Source organism: Phyllobates terribilis, unplaced genomic scaffold (genome assembly GCF_046119375.1).
Source record: "Phyllobates terribilis strain yellow unplaced genomic scaffold, ASM4611937v1 Scaffold_1__5_contigs__length_1240528914, whole genome shotgun sequence".
Lineage (NCBI taxonomy): Eukaryota > Metazoa > Chordata > Amphibia > Anura > Dendrobatidae > Phyllobates > Phyllobates terribilis.
This window is the reverse complement of record NW_027362761.1, coordinates 1,026,052,479-1,026,072,523: the sequence shown is the minus strand read 5'-3', so window position 1 is coordinate 1,026,072,523 and position 20,045 is coordinate 1,026,052,479. Positions and strand designations below refer to the sequence as shown.

Below are 20,045 nucleotides of genomic sequence, written 5' to 3'. Positions count from 1 at the left end.
CCATCCATATTAATTTATGGCAACATTATTTCATTCTTCCTCTCAAATGTCTGCATATTTAAAGTAGCAACATATTGGTAGACAGATTTCTGATGATGAGTACTGACTCTTCCATCACATGTGCATTAGACGGTGGTCTAATAAATTACACAAATCTCAATTACATTTCTTTGATACATGATCTAATTTGTCCTTAGTGACAAAGCAGAACCACACACTTGGGACTGAAATGGAGGGACATGACTTCTCCACCGTTCTACACTATGGAATGATAAGTAACATATGATACCTCCGTAAAACTCTATATTACAGAAGTGATTGCCCATAAATGCATTGAATTACCTAAATTTAAATAGGAAACAATTTTTTTTTCCATATAAATCCAAATGAAAAAATATCCATATGCCTCTGTGTAAATGTCATAATTCAGAACTGGCATTGAAACATAGTTTTTGGTACAGTTTACTTGAGCTAAAACATAAAGTAATCTTAAATTTAGGAAAATATATATTGAAATGCTGCTTTTGAATTATTTGTATTATCCATAGTACATGTTTTTTCAAACCTAATCATTAATGTGCTGGCATAAATTTCATAAAAACTGCAAAGTGTGAATACAGAATTAATGCTAGAGAAGCACAATAAATAACTAGGTATTTTATCTCCATATTTCTTTAAACAAAACTGTAGAAACTAATGTCCTGATTCATCAAAGTGTTTATGACATACACCTGGGGTAAAACACTTTTGAAAGCTGCAAAAGTCACAAGGCTGAGCAAAATGTGCAACTTTTGGTGTTTTAACTTCAGTTTCGGCCAGCTTTGCCAACATGGGTGAAGATGGGATGTTATGAGGTGCTGAATGGGGCATGGCAATGCTTGCTCATCAAACTCACAACGAGCTGTAGTGTACCTTACACCACAAATCATGCTCCTAGAGTAAGATTTGAATTGAGGCAGAAAGAGGCACATGCCACTTATAAGATGCACCTGCTTCATTATGTGGCATGCATCTCCAACATGTCTCCTCATTGAGATTGACATGAAAAATGCCGGTCTTGATGAATCAGGCCTAAAAATAATGTTAAAAGGAGAAATTGATGCCATGCTGAAAGACAGGTTTACAATCTTATTTAATATTTCATATAACTAGGAATCGTTAAGAATACTAGCAATACATAAAAGTTGAAAAAGACATTATTAAAGGGGTATTCTTGGACAATTAATCATTCTGTGGTTCATTTTCAACATCCCCACTGATCATCTGATTAAAAGGACAGGAATGCAGTGACACAGGTCTGAATATTGTGTATTGGCTGTAAATGGTACTAAAACGTTTGCAAAGTAAGTGAATAGGAGAAAGCTGCAATAACCTTTAGCTCCCCAACAAAATATATTGAGCTTTTATGGTGCAGATTCAGCTCCTTCAATCAGCTGATCATAGGGGGGGTGGGATTTGAATCCCCAATAGTGATGAGTGAATGTGCTCGAATAAAGGGTTAACTGAGTATGCTCAAAATGCTATCCGAGTATCTTCGGCGTGCTCATATATTATGTTTGAGTCTCTGCGTCGGCATGATTTGCAACTATTAGATAGCCTCAACACATGCAGAGATTGCCTCTTTTTTAGGGAATCCTCACATGTGTTAAAGCTGTCTAGCAGCCATAAATCATGCAGACGTAGAGACTCGAACATAATATACGAGCATGCCGAAGATACTCGGATAACAATCGAGCATGCTCGGTTAACCCCTTATCCGAGCACATTCACTCATCACTAATCCCCAACAATTTGACCATGATTACTTATCCTATGAATAGATTACTAATATTAAAGTTCCAGAAAAGCCCTTTAAATATTATGTCTTTGTGCTTAAACTGTAATCAAGAAAATTGATGGGATCAAACAATATGACAGGTATGAAACATTAACTGTTATAATCTAATTGACAATTTACAACATGTAGTATGGATGTATGTTCTATTTTTAAAACATGTCCTTACATGATTATAATGTATTATTTCCTTTTTATGTGTTTTTTTTATAAAATATTCCACCCAAGGCACGAACAAACAGGGGACAGAACTTGGCTCTTATAAGAAAAAAAAGGGGATTGTGGTTTCTCATTCTCTTTTACATAGGAGCCATAAACATTAACTAAAAAACACATTGTTATTTTCCCCACTTTACCAACAATGTTTTCTTTGTTTTTAATATTTCAAACATCATTTTATGAAAACTATAAAAAGTTATATAATTGTACAATTTTATTAGTAAACAATTTAATTCAACCCATGAAAATATGAAAAAAATAAAATAAAATCCTGGGCTCTGCAAAATTATTTCAAAATACCTAAATTTGCAAAAGCTGATCAGGTGGAAAGAAATATCTTAAATTTAACAAAAAACCCTCAAAACTATAGGTGCCTAAGCTGAAATTTTATGCATCTCCAAACCAAACAATTGTGTTTCCTCTTACAACTTCAGCAATCTCACAGTTTAATTTGTTGAGTCGTCCATCTAGAATAAACAACGATTCCTTAGAGGGTGTCATTAAGTACTGTCCGAAGAGACCGCTCTCGATGATGATTCGATTTTTTGGGCTCCATGGCCATTCCTCTTGTTTCATTGGTTCTTTAAGGCTCTTTATCATTTTCACTTTTCCAGATGAAAGCTCGACAAAAAGTACATCAGTTTGTGTACTGGAGCTTGCATAGACATTGTATTGATGAGCTTCTATGAAAGATGATTGAAAGGCCAAATCCGATATATGCAAGTTAGTATGAATATCAAATAAGTCCTGGATTTCTCCTTGATTTGTTATTAGCTGTACTCTCATGATTCCTTTTATATCATCAATGCTCACAAGGTAGTGGCCATCAGGAGACACATAAGGAGTACCAGTCACATCTTTGTTATATCCAATAACAGCATCAGTTACCCCATCAACTATTACTTGAGGAAGAATTGCTCCTGTTGTATCAGGCTTACAATGGATAAAGTAATATCCTCCAAGGTGAGTATAGGCCAAAGACTGGGGGATGCAATTATAGTCTTTTAAGCTTAATGTCTTGATATAAGACATGGTCTCCAAATCAATTTTTAGAACAGCTTGCTCATCTTTATGAAGGATGAACCCAAACCTGAAAGCAAAAATAGATAGTTTGAAGGATTACCTAAACGTTCAACCTTTCAGAATAATCTTATTTACTTCATGTAGTATAAATTGTAAAACAGCATAAGTAGACTGAAGAAATAAGTTTTAATATTATTAATTCACAATATATCTTACAATATACAGTCTTTTAGTAAGAGACCAATTAAGCTCCTTTGGGACAAATGTTATTGTGTATGTCATTGTATTCACCACACAGTAAATAGTATTTCTGAAAGATATGTCTTTCTTGTCTACAAAGTAAAGTATGATGTAAGGTTTGCACAGGAAAGTGTGCTGGTACCTCAACTATTAATACCTGAAGTCTTAATGTTTTTCATCACTACAATATAATGACAGGTTACAAGTAATGGATTTTCTCTTTGTGAAACATTCAGCAGAGGTTTTCTGAGCATGCTGTCGGTGGCTTTTGCATATGATGGTTGAGCTATATGTTCGGAAAATGTGTGAACACTAAAAGAAAAAGGTTTCTTAATATTTATATTGAATTGAAAAAAGTATTACTTATATACAGTACAAAATAAAACTATATATTCAGTTGTGCAGTATTAGTCAATAGTTTTAGATACATAAAGTATCACCCAATGCACCATGATTTTACTGAACCATACATAAGAACCATAGGAATGTTTTGTGCTAAAGGAACATTTCAGTAGAACTATTGTGGATCTGGATGACATATTGAGAATATAGGATGTTAAAGAAGAATACAATATGTCCACTTGAATATAATTTTGACAGTATTCCGACATTCGTTAGGCGTAAATTGCATAATATGTGTTATGGATAAGATCAAAGAGCAGAGAAATATGGAAAAGATCCTCTTGTTCTTCATGGAAATGATTGTGTCCTTTGGGCTAAATATATGGATCTTCTAGAGAATTGTATCAAAGCTTATGGCCAAGTTCAGACGGCCATATTGAAAAGGTTAAGGTTAGTCCATGTGCTGTCCATGTATAGCCTGCAAAACACATTGACAGCACACAGCCTGAAAATATGTTCATCAGTACATACCCTAAAGCTACATTAAACCAATAAGACAATGAGAAAATAATTAATTATGTCCAAAGGATCAGTCACAAAATCTAATAAAAAGAGTATATAGACAGGACAGCAGGGGATGACAGATGATTCTTTTTGTGAGGCAAAAATATTCACTACCTGTTTTTATGCAATGTTTTACCTCAAAGAAAGAATCAGCTGTGATCCCCGTGCTGTAATATCTATATACTCCACCCCGCCTGCCTGCCGCCCAGGAGATGTGGTATGATCAGACCATGTCCCCGCACGGTCAGACACGGCCATTACACAGTACACAGCAGGTGCACATTTATAAGATTATCTCAGCACAAGGACATCTTTTTTAAACACATCTAATTGTGGAACTTATTAGTATTCAAAGATGAATTGATTAAAATGTTGAATAAAATTAACTTTGTTCTTGGGAAAACCCCTTTAAGATGTGAAGTTTGGGGGATGCACTTTTTCATGCACATACCTTCCCCCCTCTTTCTGTGACATGATCACAGGGTAAGGATGGGTTACAAAGCCAACTGGTGGTCTACTGAAAATCCATATGGCTTCCATTTCAGTACTCTCGTGATGCCCAGCCATAAAAAAACATCATTTACTCATTTACTTTTGTTTTTCAGTTTATTAAATAAGTGATCAAAGGCTCCAATCCCCAAAAGGTCCTAAAAACGAATGTTGTTTTTTTTTAAATAATGTTTTAACTTTTTTGAATAAAAAAATAAAAATTAAAACATTTGAACAATCTCTCCTTTTTCCCCCTTGGAAATCCAAAACACTAATATAAATCAAAAGTGATAGAGGCAAATTTGCAAAAGTCCACTCTATCAAAATATAATATATTTTAACTTGTACATTAAATTATGACACCCCCCATTCCCCTAAAAAAACAATATTGAAACACCAAAATTGACATTTTTCTTTCCCCACACATACTCAAAAAAGAGTGATAAATAGTGTTAAAAACTTTTTATGCATTCCAAAACAGTATTAATAAAAATGTTGCCTCACCACACAAAAAGAATACACCTTCACACAATGAAAAAGAAATTCATGGGTCTCAAAAAATCACTTAACAATTTTACTAGAAAATAAAAAAATCCTTAAAGGTTTGATATCACCATAGTTGTGCTGACTTGTGCTGAATCATGTTATCATATTTACCACATAATGAACACTGTGAGAAAAGAAACCAAACAATAAAGGCAAAATTGTATTCATTTTTTAACCAATTTTCCACACTTGTAATTTTTTATTTCTTAGGATACTGTTTGGAAAAATAAACAATGTTTTTCAAAACATCTGATGCAAAAATAAATCCATCATATGGGCTTGTTAGTGAAAAAAAAAGTATTTATGGTTCTTGGAAGAGTTGGAGGGAAAAATAAAAGTGCAAAAAATGAAAATTGACTGTGATGGAAAGGGTTAAAAATGCCCAGTCATAAGCTGCACTATATTATTATACTATAATTTTTTATTATATAATTATACTATATAAATAATGGTCTATATGGTTGAGAGGTTCGAAAGCTGGAATGATGAAGGTGTTGTCAGTGATTCACTGCTGTACACATTCGATATCCTGCTGTATTACACATCATTACACATCAACAATGCAAGGGACTACCAGTAATAGCCCCAGGAACAAAGATGAAATATAAATATGTGTCTGATTCATCAAGTCCGACGCTCTGTAAGCCAGTCATGCTGAATGGTGCACTGGAATCAGACACTCTAAATTTATTAAGAGGTGTGCTCCTCTTAAGTAATTTGGTGCATCTTTCAGTTATCATGTGGCAGAAACAGAAATGTACTTCTATGTGCTTTATTATATTTCTGCTATAATATGTATATATATTTATATATATATATTTATTTCACTTGTGTAGTCATAATGACAACAAATTTGTGCTAGAAGAAAAATGTAGAGAGAAGTTGTCTAAATATATTTTTTTCCTCCCCTTCTTCCAAGAGCCATAACTTTTTTATTTTTCCATCAATATAGCCATGTGAGAGCTTGTTTTTTGTGCGATGAATTGTACTTTTGAATGGCATCATTGATTTTACCATATAGTAGACTAAAAAATGGGAAAAAAAATCCAAGCGCGGTGACATTGCAAAAAAGTGCAATTCCACAATTGTTTTTTGGATTCTTTATTTACCATGTTCACTAAATGGTAAAACTGACTTGATTTCTCAGGTCAGTACGAGTATGCAGATACCAAACATGAACAGTTTATTTTTTATTTAGGTGGTGAAAAAAAAATCCAAATTTTGTATGAAGAAAGTTTTTTGAGTTTGTCGCCATTTTCCGAGACCCATAGCATTTTCATTTTTTGGGAACTGGGGCTGTGTCATTGCTTATTTTTTGGGCGCTGAGCTGTTGCTTTTACTGATACCATTTGGGGGCAGATATGATGTTTTGATCGCCTATTATTGTATTTTATTGCAATGTTGTGGTGGCCAAAACCTCGTAATTCTGGCATTTCGATGTTTTTCTCGTTATGCCGTTTACCGATCTAATTAATTTACTTCATATTTTGATAGAGCAGACATTTCTGAATGCAGTGATACCAAACGCATATAATTTTTAAATTGTTTTATTTTCAAATGTGCAAAAGGGGGGTGATATGAAATTTTGTGATTTTTTTATTTTTTTCATATTTGAAAACCTTTTTCTCTTACTTTTTTAATAGTTCCCTTAAAAGACTTGAAACTGCGATCGTCTTATCGCCTGTGCTATAAACAGCAGTGATTTAGCAGAAATAAGCCTGCATTCACAGGAGTATCATAATGACAGGCACAGGGATTTTCTTCAGACCACCAACTGTCATGACAACCCATTGGCGCCCCCCGTACACGTGACAGGGGAAAAGATGAAATCATTGATAATATACTGAAAGGAACTTATACACTGATAAACTGATACACTGACCAAGCACTGATGAAAATTTGATTTAAAACATTAAGAAACCTGACAAAAAATTAAATTTGATCCCAAGAACAAAAGTTCATTTTAATCAATAGATCTTGGAATAATAATAAGTTCAACGATTGGATGTGATTAAATAAAATGTTCCTGTGCTGAGATAATCTTATAAATGTGCCACTGCTGTGTACTGTGTAATGGCCGTGTCTGACAGTGCAGGAACATTGTCTGATCATACCACAACTCCTGGTCAGGGAGGGAGAAAAAAGTATACAGACATTACAGCACGGGATCACAGCTGATTCTTTTTGTGAGGTAAAACATTTCTCTGCCTGTTTTTAAAAAATGTTTTACTTCAAAGAAAGAATCAGCTGTGATCCCCTGCTGTAATGTCTGCATACTCTTTTGCTTCCTCCCTTCCCAGTAGCTGTGGTATGATCATACCATGTTCCTGCATGGTCAGACACAGCCATTACACAGTACACAGCAGGGGCACATTTATAAGATTATCTCAGCACAGGAACATTTTATTTAATCACATCCAAATGTGGAAGTTATTATTATTCCAAGATCTATTGATTAAAATTACCTTTTGTTCGTGGGAAAACTCCTCTAAGTAAACCTGGAAAAAAATTGAGATTGTGAAAATAATCACCAACAGTTGAACGAAGTTTTAAAAGACACAGAAGTGTCAAAGAAGAAATACAAATGAAAAGATAGTAATATCAAAGAAGACTCCAAAGAAAGAAAAGACACAGAAACTAGGGAACATTCACACATACAGTACAGACCAAAAGTTTGGACACACCTTCTCATTTAAAGATTTTTCTGTATTTTCATGACTATGAAAATTGTACATTCACACTGAAGGCATCAAAACTATGAATTAACACATGTGGAATTATATACTTAACAAAAATGTGTGAAACAGCTGAAAATATGTCTTATATTCTAGGTTCTTCAAAGTAGCCACCTTTTACTTTGATGACTGCTTTGCACACTCTTGGCATTCTCTTGATGAGCTTCAAGAGGTAGTCACCGGAAATGGTTTTCACTTCACAGGTGTGCCCTGTCAGGTTTAATAAGTGGGATTTCTTGCCTTATAAATGGGGTTGGGATCATCAGTTGTGTTGTGCAGAAGTCTGGTGGATACACAGCTGATAGTCCTAATGAATAGACTGTTAGAATTTGTATTATGGCAAGAAAAAAGCAGTTAAGTAAAGAAACACGAGTGGCCATCATTACCTTAAAAAATGAAGGTCAGTCAGTCCGAAAAATTGAGAAAACTTTGAAAGTGTCCCCAAATGCAGTTGCAAAAACGATCAAGCGCTACAAAGAAACTGTCTCGCAAGAGGACCGCCTCAGGAAAGGAAGACCAAGAGTCACTTCTGCTTCTGAGGATAAGTTTATCCGAGTCACCAGCTTCAGAAATCGCAGGTTAACAGCAGCTCAGATTAGAGACCAGGTCAATGCCACACAGAGTTCTAGCAGCAGACACATCTCTTCAACAACTGTTAAGAGGAGACTTTGTGCAGCAGGCCTTCATGGTAAAAAGCTGCTAGGAAACCACTGCTAAGGACAGGCAACAAGCAGAAGAGACTTGTTTGAGCTAAAGAACACAAGGAATGGACATTAGACCAGTGGAAATCTGTGCTTTGGTCTGATGAGTCCAAATTTGAGATCTTTGGTTTCAACAACCATGTCTTTGTGCGACGCAGAAAATTTGAACGGATGGACTCTACATGCCTGGTTCCCACCGTAAAGCAAGGCGGAGGAGGTGTGATGGTGTTGGGGTGTTTTGCTCGTAACACTATTGGGAATTTATTCAAAATTGAAGGCATACTGAACCAGCATGGCTACCACAGCATCTTGAAGCAGCATGCTATTCTATCCGGTTTGCGTTTAGTTGGACCATCATTTATTTTTCAACAGGACAATGACCCCAAACACACCTCCAAGCTGTGTAAGGGCTATTTGACCAAGAAGGAAAGTGATGGGGTGCTACGCTAGATGACCTGGCCTTCACAGTCACCAGACCTGAACCCAATCGAGATGGTTTGGGGTGAGCAGGACCGCAGAGTGAAGGCAAAAGGGCCAACAAACGCTAAGCATCTCTGGAAACTCCTTCAAGATTGTTGGAAGACCATTTACGGTGACTACCTCTTGAAGCTCATCAAGAGAATGCCAAGAGTACACAAAGCAGTCATCAAAGCAAAAGGTGGCTAATTTGAAGAACCTAGAATATAAGACATATTTTCAGTTATTTCACACTTTTTTGTTAAGTATATAATTCCACATGTGTTAATTCATAGTTTTGATGCCTTCAGTGTGAATGTACAATTTTCATAGTCATGAAAATACAGAAAAATCTTTAAATGAGAAGGTGTGTCCAAACTTTTGGTCTGTACTGTATGTGTGAATGTCAATGTGTTGCACACAGACCCGTCTTATTCTAATCGTTAACATCTGATCAGAATTGGGTATGCTTTGAGTTTCATCAATCTCATTTTTGAATCCGGCATTTTCAAGGATGTGTGAATGGATATGTGAGACTCTGGGTGCTGTTGGATAAAACATCGGACAGTAATAAAATGTGTGAATGCACACTAAAGGCAAGAATTAGAATAATATACTGATGAGGATTAACAAGCTCCAGATAAGTTTACCTATTTATAGATATCCTGTTAGTAGATAGAAGGCAGCACTCCAGCAAGCGATTAAATATGAAGATCCATTATTCTTTACACACAATTTTAAAACATGGAGCCGGGGAAGCGGGGGTCCTTCAGGACGACGGCCGTTTCGCACAAAGTATTTGGACCCATTGAAGCACCTGCTTCCCCGGCTCCATGTTTTAAAATTGTGCGTAAAGAATAAAGGATCTTCATATTCAATCACTTGCTGGAGTGCCGCCTTCTATCTACTAACAGGATATCTAAGGAAAAATCTTTCTTCCGGCCGAGCACCTGCTGATTAGCGATCCCTGGCTATTTGTGATTGATGCTCATTGGACTGCAAAAAGGTATGCAATTGGAATAAGCGGTTTTTAAATTTTCTATTTATTTGCTTTACCTATTTATAGAGTATATACAGATTTTAATTCTATCATTCCCAGAACACAAATCTTAGCGGCAAAAGTGGAGCTTGACTGTTCACTCTTCCATTATCTTAATATATATCAGTAAGGACTAATCTGTAAAGCAATGATATGGGATTAAGTGATTAAGCTTTGAGTGAGAGTTAGTGATGAGAGAGCACTAAAATGCTTGGGTACTCGTTGCTCGGGTCGAGCAAATTGGAATACTCGGGTGCTCGACCCGAGCAACGAGCCCAATGTAAGTCTATGGGAAACTCGAGCATTTTTCAGGCGGCTCCCCCCGGCGGTCTGCAGAGGGCCTAAAAATTTCCCAAATCGATGGGAACAGTACTCAAATGACATGGGAACAGCATGGGGTAGACCCCTGGAAGAATCTCTGACTCCTAGATCACTGCTGTCAGCAATGTGGTCAGAGTATTACTCCACTTTTACGGACTGACAATAAAGCATACAAAAACAAAACCAAAATGGATTTTCCTGGCAAATATGTTAAGGAACATCCTTTCCACGGTAATGACTTGTATATAAGGCAAAATAAATAACCAAACACAAAAATACTCCTCCACAACTTGGGCTATGTTCACACGTAGCATTTTTGATGCATTTTTGCACTTTTGAATTGCTTTCAACCAAGACAAATGTATTCACCAGGAAATGTCATTTTAACATTTTACAACCTTATCTGGCCATGTGGTGTGTGACACATCATCAGACACATGCATACAGTGCTGAAAAGACATGGGAACAGCATGAGGAAGACCTCTGGAAGCATCCCTGACTCACAGGTCACAGCCTAAAAGTGTGCCCATCATAATGATCCTTGGCGCATGCGAAGATGCCTCCCGCCATGCACCTGTCGTTGCAGACTTGCAACAATCACAGTCCACGTCCTTGTCTCACTGCAGCGTCAGTTGTCCCTACCCCATTCCTTGGAATGCAAGCGCAAGTATGCATGCAGCCACACACCCACCCACAGGCTGCAATACTATACTGACAAATTTTTGACAGCTGCTTGCACTTGAAATGTGGCCTTTTAGGCTCGTGGAGGCGGAAGCTTTTCACAACCTCATGCCGGTGGCGGCTGGGTGTCCATACTCGGTCCCCAGCCGCCACTATATTTCCCAGTATCGCTTCTGCCTTTCACAAGCATGGGTCTCAACATTACCCGTGCCCTCCCCAGTGCACTTACTGGGAAGGACCGCCTAACCACAAACACGTGGACAGGTGAATGTGGCCAGGGACGGTACGGAGCCAGTCCACAACTTTTTTTGGTAAGAGTTGTATTTAGCTCGGTGAAAGGACAGGCATAGAGGGAAACCATATCTACCCTGCGTGTCATTTCTCCCAGGAAGTCCTGTAATTGAGCTTGCTGCCGAAGCAATGGCAGCCCATCCAACATCAACTCGCACTTGTCAGTGGTGCTTTGACTCACACATCTTTCTTTGCGCATTTAATTTCTTGAATACAGAGTTGGACAATGGCCAGATCTGTAATGCGTTTTGAGAAATAACATGCATAAGCATGGCCGATCCACATTAAAAAAGCAGCCATAGAGTGTCCGGGAACCTTCCCCCACACTTTTCTTAGCCAGGGCTGCTTTTCGGCAGGGTTGGACGGGCCAACCAGAGAACCGGAGACTCCTCCGGCGGGCCCTGGCTTCTCCTTCAGGAGAGTTCATAGTGCTGAGGTGAGGCCAAGATGATGATAGAGGCCACCATCTGCTTAATTTTCTGTTACTTGGAATGCAAGTGCAAGTATGCAGCCAGCCACCCACCAACCCACAGGCCGCAACACTAAAATGACAGATTTCTGGCAGCTCTTTGCACTTGAAATATGGCCTTTTAAGCTCGTGGAGGCGGAAGCTTTTCACAACCTCATGCCGGCGGTGGCCCGGTGTCCATACTAGGTCCCCAGCCGCCACTATATTTCCCGGTATTGCCTTCGCCTTCCACAAGCACAGGTCCCATAACATTACCCATGCCCTCCCCAGTGCACTTACTAGGAAGGGTTGCCTAACCACAAACACGTGGACAGATGAATGTGGCCAGGGATGGTACGGAGCAAGTCAACAACTTTTTTTGCTGAGAGTTGTATTTAGCTCGGTGAAAAGACTGACATAGAGAGAAACCGTATCTACGCTGCGTGTCATTTCTCCCAGGAAGTCCTCTAAAGCTGCTTACACTTGAAATGTGGCCTGAACATTACTGCTGGTACTTTTCTGTGGGAATTTGCTTGCCTGCTACCAGCCTGGAATATTTCCAGCAAACTATGGTATGACGCCATGGTATTAGCACTGCCCCCAGTACCAGTAGCAAAGCCAACCCCAATTTCCTTCTCAGGAATTTTATTTGGTAGACTGAGTGGCTGCCCAAATACATTTTCTCACAAAGGAGCTGAAGATAGAATGGCAGTAGGTGCAAGTTTCTCCAGCCTGTTAAATATTAGAGGGTGAACGGCAGCACATTGGATCAGTGGTTAGCACTGAAGCCTTGCAGCGCTGGGATCCTGGGTTCAAATCCCAGCAAGGACAACATCTTCAAGGACTATGTATGTTCTCCCCATGTTTGCGTGTCCTTCCTCCTCAGTAAAAAGCAGCCATAGAGTGTCCGGGAACCTTCCCACACACTATTCTTAGCCAGGACTGCTTCTCGGCAGGGTTGGATGGTCCCGCCAGAGAATCCTCTGGTGTGCCTTGGCTTCTACCTCAGGAGAGTTCATGATAGCGCTAACTTTGCAGCTGCTATGGGGCTCTTGAGCGGGGGAGAAAGGTTAGCCCTCAGAATCAAATCCTCTGGTGGGCACAATGTTTTTCAATCTGAAACAGCTTCTCAATGGGAGTTGTATTTCACTACAGCCATATTCTTTAGCTCGGTGAAAGGACTGGCATATAGGGAAACAGTATCTATCCCGGCTGTCATTTCTCCGTCACCAGGTTCCGCCCATTGTCACACACGACCATGCCTGGCTGTATGCTCAGCTGTTAGAGCCACAGATCAGGCTGCTGTGGTACAGCTCTCAACAACACTGCAGCGCTGGGCGGTTTGTCACCTAAGCATTAAGCATTTTATCTTCAGCACAGCCTGTTGCCACTTGGCCAAGGCAGTGCTGCAGTGCTGTCAGCTTGTGACTGATGTGGTCATTTCGGAGATGGAGGAGGAGGTGCATGAGCTGAACAATGTGATTACATTGAGGTTAAATTGGTGACGCTGTTTTTTATACTAAAGAAAGATACTATTGTTTTGTTTTTATTATGTTGTTTTTTAAGACAATGCATTCATCGGGGAAAGGTAATTTTAAGATTTTACAACCATATCTGGCAATGTGGTGTGTGACACATCATCAGACGCATCCTTTTTTATTTATGATGGAGGGACTCAAAGTCATAAAGCCTATTTTTATAGGGACATCAGATGGCCCTTACTATTCTTAAAAGGCCAACAGTCGGCCCTAGCTATTGTTAGAGAGCCATCAGCCGGCTATGCTTTGTTGTTCCCATTATTAACAAGTGGGTCTCCTATACTCCTATACTGTTATTGCTTATCCAGTGACTGCAAGGGCTGCCAAAAATTTGGACGCAACCCAATACCCCTTTGAAAAGACATAGAGGAGGGTCTCAGTAAAAAAAATGTTCCCATTATAAAGGAGCGGGTCTCCTATAGTGGTGATGCCCATGCTGTGACTGCAAGGGTTGCCAAGATTTGGGAAAAACCCCACTAAGAATTTAAAGACACAGAGCAGGGCCACAGTAACAAGGTACGACATGTTCCCATTAGAAAGGAGAGGGACTGCTATACAGTTATAGGGTATGTAGTCCTCGTCCTTCATCCTCGGCTAGTCTGAACGGAGACAAATAGAATAATGGAAGGGGTCCCTAAAAGAACTAAGGACTGGGACAAAAATGGGACACCTCCTAAACAGAAGTTGTTGAAGAGCAAAAAGGACAAACTGATAAAAAGTACTAACGGTCCCAGAGGACCAAGAACTGAGAGAGATAGGCACCAAAGCACCTGGCTAGAGAGACAGTCAAAACAACACTGAAGTCCAGCAAGGCCAGAAGGGCGGAGCTGAAATATATAAGCAGATGGTCACGTGACCGCAAAACACAAGATAGAAAAAACTAACAGGAGGGTTCTAACATTCCCATTAGAAAGGAGAGAGTCTGCTATACAGTTATAGGGTATGCAGTGAGTCCAACAGCTGACCAATTTTAGGAAAAACTCCTCTAAGAATTTAAAGACACACAGAGCAGGGCCACAGTAACAAGGTGCGACATGTTCCCATTAGAAAGGAGAGGGTCTGCTATACAGTTATAGAGTATGCAGTGAGTCCAACGGCTGAACAATTTTAGGAAAAACCCCACTAAGAATTTAAAGACACACACAGCAGGGCCAAAGTACGACATGTTCCCATTAGAAAGTAGAGAGTCTGCTATACAGTTATAGGGTGTGCAGTGAGTACAACGGCTGACCAATTTTAGGAAAAAACCCACTAAGTATTTAAAGACACACAGAGCAGGGCCACAGTAACAAGTACGACATGTTCCCATTAGAAAGGAGAGAGTCTGCTATACAGTTATAGGATATGCAGTGAGTCCAACGGCTGATCAATTTTAGGAAAAACCCCACTAAGAATTTAAAGACACACAGAGCAGGGCCACAGTAACGACAAATTCCCATTAGAAAGGAGAGAGTCTCCCTTAGTGTTGGCCTATGCAGTGAATGCAAGGGCTGCCAAAAATTGGGAGGCACTTCAACGCCCCTTGGAAGAGACGTGGCAGAGGGCCTCATAAAAATTTTTTCCCATTAGAAAGGAGCGGGCCTCCAAAACTTGTAATACCCATGCATTAAGTGTATGGGCTGACAAACTTTTACCCCTGGGGGGGTATACATGAGCATACTGTATAAAAAGTTTTTTCTACGGGCATCATAATCACCCTTTACAAAAATTAGGTGGGTGTTGCATCACGGACCACGGTCACCCTGGTGATATGGTGGTGGAGGATGCGGAGATGGCAGAGGACAAGAGCAAATAGACAAAATCAGGAAGCGTATACCCATGTGTGGGTGTGAAAAGGTGCATGGGAATACACCTCCCAAGAAAAGAAACTGAAATTGAGTTTATGTTACGCTGCTATCATTCGGTGGTGTTGAGAAGTCTGGTCCATTCCAGCCCTTGTTCACTTTTATAGGAGTCAGCCTGTCAGCATTTTCAGTTGACAGGCGGATGCGCTAATCAGTTATAATTCCACCAGCAGCACTAAAAACCGCTCTGATAAAACGCTGGCGGCAGGGCAGGCCAGGACCTCCAAGGCATAGAGAGCCAGTTCATTCCACTTATCTAGCTTAGATACCCAATAATTATAAGGCACAGAGCAATCACAAAGGATCTTGGTACGGTCGGCAAGGTACTCCCTCAGCATCTTCCCAAACTTTGCACTCCTTGTGAGAGTACCCCGCGCCTCAGGGCCTGTCCGATGGGAGGGTCTGAGAAAACTCTCCCAGAACTTTGACAGTGTTCACCTGCCTCTGCTGGATTGAAGTTTTGTCTCTGTCGCCTGTACTCCTTGGTTGTCCAATGAAGTGTGCCCTCTGCCGCCAGCGTTTTCAAATGGGAATTTTTTTAATAGTTCCGCAACAAGGGCCTTCTGGTACTGCCCCATTTTTGTAGACCTGTCCGCCTCAGGAATAAGAGATAGAAAGTTCTCCTTGTAGCATGGGTCTAGAAGTGTCACCAACCAGTAATGACTGTCACCCAAAATTTTGAGAACGCGAAGGTCATGGGAAAGGCATCGTAACATAAGCTCAGCCATGCGTGCCAGACAACTAACAGGCAAGACTTCCGTGTCCTCACCAAGAGGATGACTGACCATGCTCTCCTCCTCCTCCTCCTCTCTGTCCTCTGGCCATCCACGCTGAACAGACGGTATGACAGCTGTGCAGGTAGTACCATCTATAGTGCATAAAACTAGCTCCTGTCCTTCCTCCTTCTCCTGCTCTTCCTCATTGTCACCCAATCCACATTGGGATGAGATGAGGCTTGGCTGTGTGTAATCACCCTGCATGGTTTCTTGCTCCATCTCATCATGCTCCGCCTGCAATGCATCCTCTTTGATTGTGAGAAGAGAGCGTTTCAGAAGACAGAAGCGGGATGGTGATGCTAATTATGGCGTCATCGTCGCTCACCATTTTGGTGGAGTCCTCAAAGTTTTGGAGGATGGTACATATGTCTGACATCCATGTCCACTCCTGAGGTCTTATGTGTGGAGTCTGAACTAAATACCGACGGCCTTGTTGATGCTGGTACTCAACAACTGCCCTCTTCTGCTCACAAATCCTTCCCAACATCTGCAGTGTAGAGTTCCAACGCCGAAAGCTGCAAACACTGCTGAAACACTTCAAGGGCGGTGGAAGCTGTTGCTGACTTTCTAAAATGGGCACACAGGCGGTGTACTTTAACAAGCAGATCCGGCAGCTCCGGGTAGGATTTGAGAAACCGCTGAACCACGAGGTTAAGCACATGGGCCAGGCATGGTAAATGTGTGAGCTCGCCTTGCCTCAGAACCGCCACCAGGTTCAGGAGCTGTAGACCATGGGGGCAACCCTGATTGACCTAGGGCCCGTAATCCTTGGCGTCGGGAGGACGTGTTCCGTCCCAAGGTCCGACTGGGTCCTGGCTTCCACTATGATAACCCAGTGTGCCGTCAGCGAGATGTACCGTCCCTGCCCACAAGCGCTTGTCCACGTGTCTGTGGTTAGGTGTACCTTACAGGTAAATGCGTTGTTGAGAGCTCGGCTAATGTTTTGGGACAAGTGCTTGTGTAATGCGGGGATGGCACACCGGAAGAAAAAGAGGCTGCTGGGGACCGAGTACCGAGGGACGGCCGCCGCCATCAGGTTGCGGAATGCTTCCGTCTCCACGAGCCTAAAAGGCAACATTTCGAGCGCAAGCAGTCATGAAATGTGAGAATTTAGTAGTGTGGTCAGTGGCGCGTTGGCTGCATATTTGCGCTTGCTTTCCAATTACTGTGGTATGGACAACTGAACGCTGCGCTGGGACAAGGACATGGACGTGCTTCCTGATGCTGCTACTTGAGAGTGTGCAATGACAGGTGCAGGGCATGAGGCGTCTTTGCATGCACCATGGACAGGGGATTGGCTTGCATGCACAACAGCAGAAGAAGCAATGGTGCCACCCGCAGACACTGTTCCTGGACCCTGAGATTTTGCCCACAAAGTCAGGTGCTTTGCTGCCATGTGCCTGATCATGCTGGTGGTGGTCAGGCTCGTGGTTTTGCCACCCCTGCTGATGCTGGCCTGGCAGGTGGTGCAAATGGCCTTTTTGGGGTTATCGGCAGAGTCTTTCAAAAACAACCAGACTTGGGAAGACATAACAGTTTTACTGGCAACTTCCTTCATGTTGATGTTACGGGGAAAAGTTGCCTGCCTTCTGTCTGCAGCCACCACACTGCTTCTTCCTGCCTGGTGCTCAGCCTCCCTCCCGCTTTGTGCTGCTGTCCTTGCTCTGCATGTCCTCCTGCCAGGTTGGGTCAGTTACTATATCATCCATCACCTCGTCTTCCACTTCCGCACCCTGGTCCTCCTCCTGACTTTCTGGCAATTGTGTCTCATCATCGTCCACCTCTTGTAACACTTTCCCACCGTCGCCTTCGTGTGACCGTGGGTGCTCAAATATTTGGGCATCGCTACACGCGATCTCCTCTTGCCCCGCTTCAAGTGGACCGGGCGAGAGGCCCGAATCTATAAATGGAAAAGTGAACAGCTCTTCAGAGTGTCCAAGTGTGAGATCAATTGTCTCTAGGTACTCGGCATGGTGGGAGGAAGGACGATCAGGGTGAGGAATATGCGGTCCAGACTCACGGCTACTGAGACTTGACCGTGTGGAAGACAGGGTGGTGGTGGTGGCTAAGAGACTGGAAGTACTATCCAACCAACAACCTTTTGACACTGCTCTGGGTTCAATAGTGGTGTGCTGCGGTCCCCTAGAAATTGGGACAGGAAGGTCAGGCGATAAGATGTGGGTGTTTGTTCGGGCACAATTTCGGCTTGCCCACAGCCTTGTCCTCGGCATCTGCATGCACCATTACCATCAAGTCCAGTTCCTCGTTCCTTCCCACGTGACTTGCCCATTTTAAATGGAGGACAGTAATCTTCCACGCTCACTACAAATGACTGAGTTTGGAGCGAACTAATATGTGATCCGTGTGATAGAGAAAACAGAGTTTTAAATACCTGGCCTGTAGGTAAGTAGTTTGAACGGCACACTGCGGTGAATTGCTTCAATGACACACTAAAGGAAATTTTTAATGGAGGCCAGAAATGGCAGTATTTTCTGACAACGTATATGTGATCCAGGGTTTTAAATAGCTGGATTTCTAGCACTCTAATATGGAAAGGACCTGGCTGTATTCTGCAGTGTCAACAAGCAAATGGCGCAGAAAAAATGGTGTTCTCTGGATTGCTTTTTAAGCAAATAATGAGGATTAAGATCAAAAGAAAAGTATTCCTGGCCCCTGAGACCTGGGCCTTTGTATAGAAATATCTAACAGCTGCAGAAGGCAGAATTGGAATGGAGCCTCTTGTGCTATATGCACTGCAGTCTGCTATACACACTGCCTGCCTATACACCCTGCCTGCCTGATATCTATGCAGATGGATTAGTCCTCAGAAGGACTGTTTGTTAGGATGGATATGTGTAATGTACGGTTTTTCTCTCTACACTACCTAATACATGATCCAATCTCTCCCTGACACAGTAGCAGCTCTCCCTACACTGTCTGATCCAGAGTGACTGTGACGAGCATGGCGGCGTCAGGTCTGATATAGACCTGATAATGCTGTGCGGCCAGCCAATCACTGTAATGCCCACAACCAACATGGCTACGGCATTACAGTGCATGGCAGGCAATCCCTGCATGTTCATTGGCTCTCTAAAGAGCGCCAAACATGTAGGAAGGGTACCCGAGTTACCGCCCGAGCAACCCGGAATTACTCGGCGAGCGCCGAGCATCTCAAGCAGTGAGATCCTCGGGCGAGCACCGAGCAGTAGCGAGCATGCTCGCTCATCACTAGTGAGAGTTGATGGGTAAGAAGATATTTCTTCAGTTTTCATAATGTATATTATTTTCTTTTAAGAATACCATTTTTCCATTCCTTACCACTGACAAACTTTTTTTTCAAAATAGACCTTTTATAAAATATTAGGCTAACCTTTCAATTGTTCAAGAAATTTGGCTTATGCACCATTTTATATTTTACATGTCTGTTGAGTGTAAAATCTTTCATACCTGATATGATTGATAATCAATGTTGTGCTGGGAATGAAGAAATCATCAACTCTGTCAAAATGTTTTCCAACTGGCTGAGTATGGATGGTATGATGTGAAACACTTCCACTTGCTTGTGTTATTACCTGGGAATAAATAAAAAAATACATTATTTTCAGAAAATGACTAGTTAGCAACATTAACACTGTGGAACAGCATACAAAACACCGGTTGGTGGAGCTTACAATGGGAACTTTGCATGGAGTCTTACTTTGTAGGTGGAATAAAAAAACTGCTTAGAGGTCAATAAACAGAACTGCATATGCACAAGACCAGAGTGCACTCACTTCTCCAAGTGCTCATGACTAAGATGGCTTGGTCCCACAATTAGGCCTCACTGGTGATGCCGTAGTGGGCCAGAACAAAACAGATACAATATGTGTGTATATATATTTATATATGTATATATATATATATATATATATATATATATATATATATATATATATATATATATATATATATATATATA

The 20,045-nt window shown here is 41.1% G+C and overlaps 1 protein-coding gene across 2 annotated transcripts in view; it reads right to left on the bottom strand.

Annotated features, from left to right (window-relative positions):
- Window positions 1–1,717: 1,717 nt before the first annotated feature.
- The window catches only part of FSTL5 (follistatin like 5), a 1,189,778-nt gene continuing 1,171,450 nt past the window's right edge, over window positions 1,718–20,045 (bottom strand). The window contains exons 15-16 of one of the 2 annotated variants that reach the window (XM_073644479.1): window positions 19,535–19,659; window positions 1,718–3,143 (exon numbers count right to left, since the gene is read on the bottom strand). In XM_073644479.1, coding sequence (XP_073500580.1) covers window positions 2,441–3,143; window positions 19,535–19,659 — 828 coding nt within the window. In that variant the 3' untranslated portion in view covers window positions 1,718–2,440. The remainder of the gene's footprint in view (window positions 3,144–19,534; window positions 19,660–20,045) is intronic. The other variant, XM_073644487.1, reaches the window with a different exon arrangement.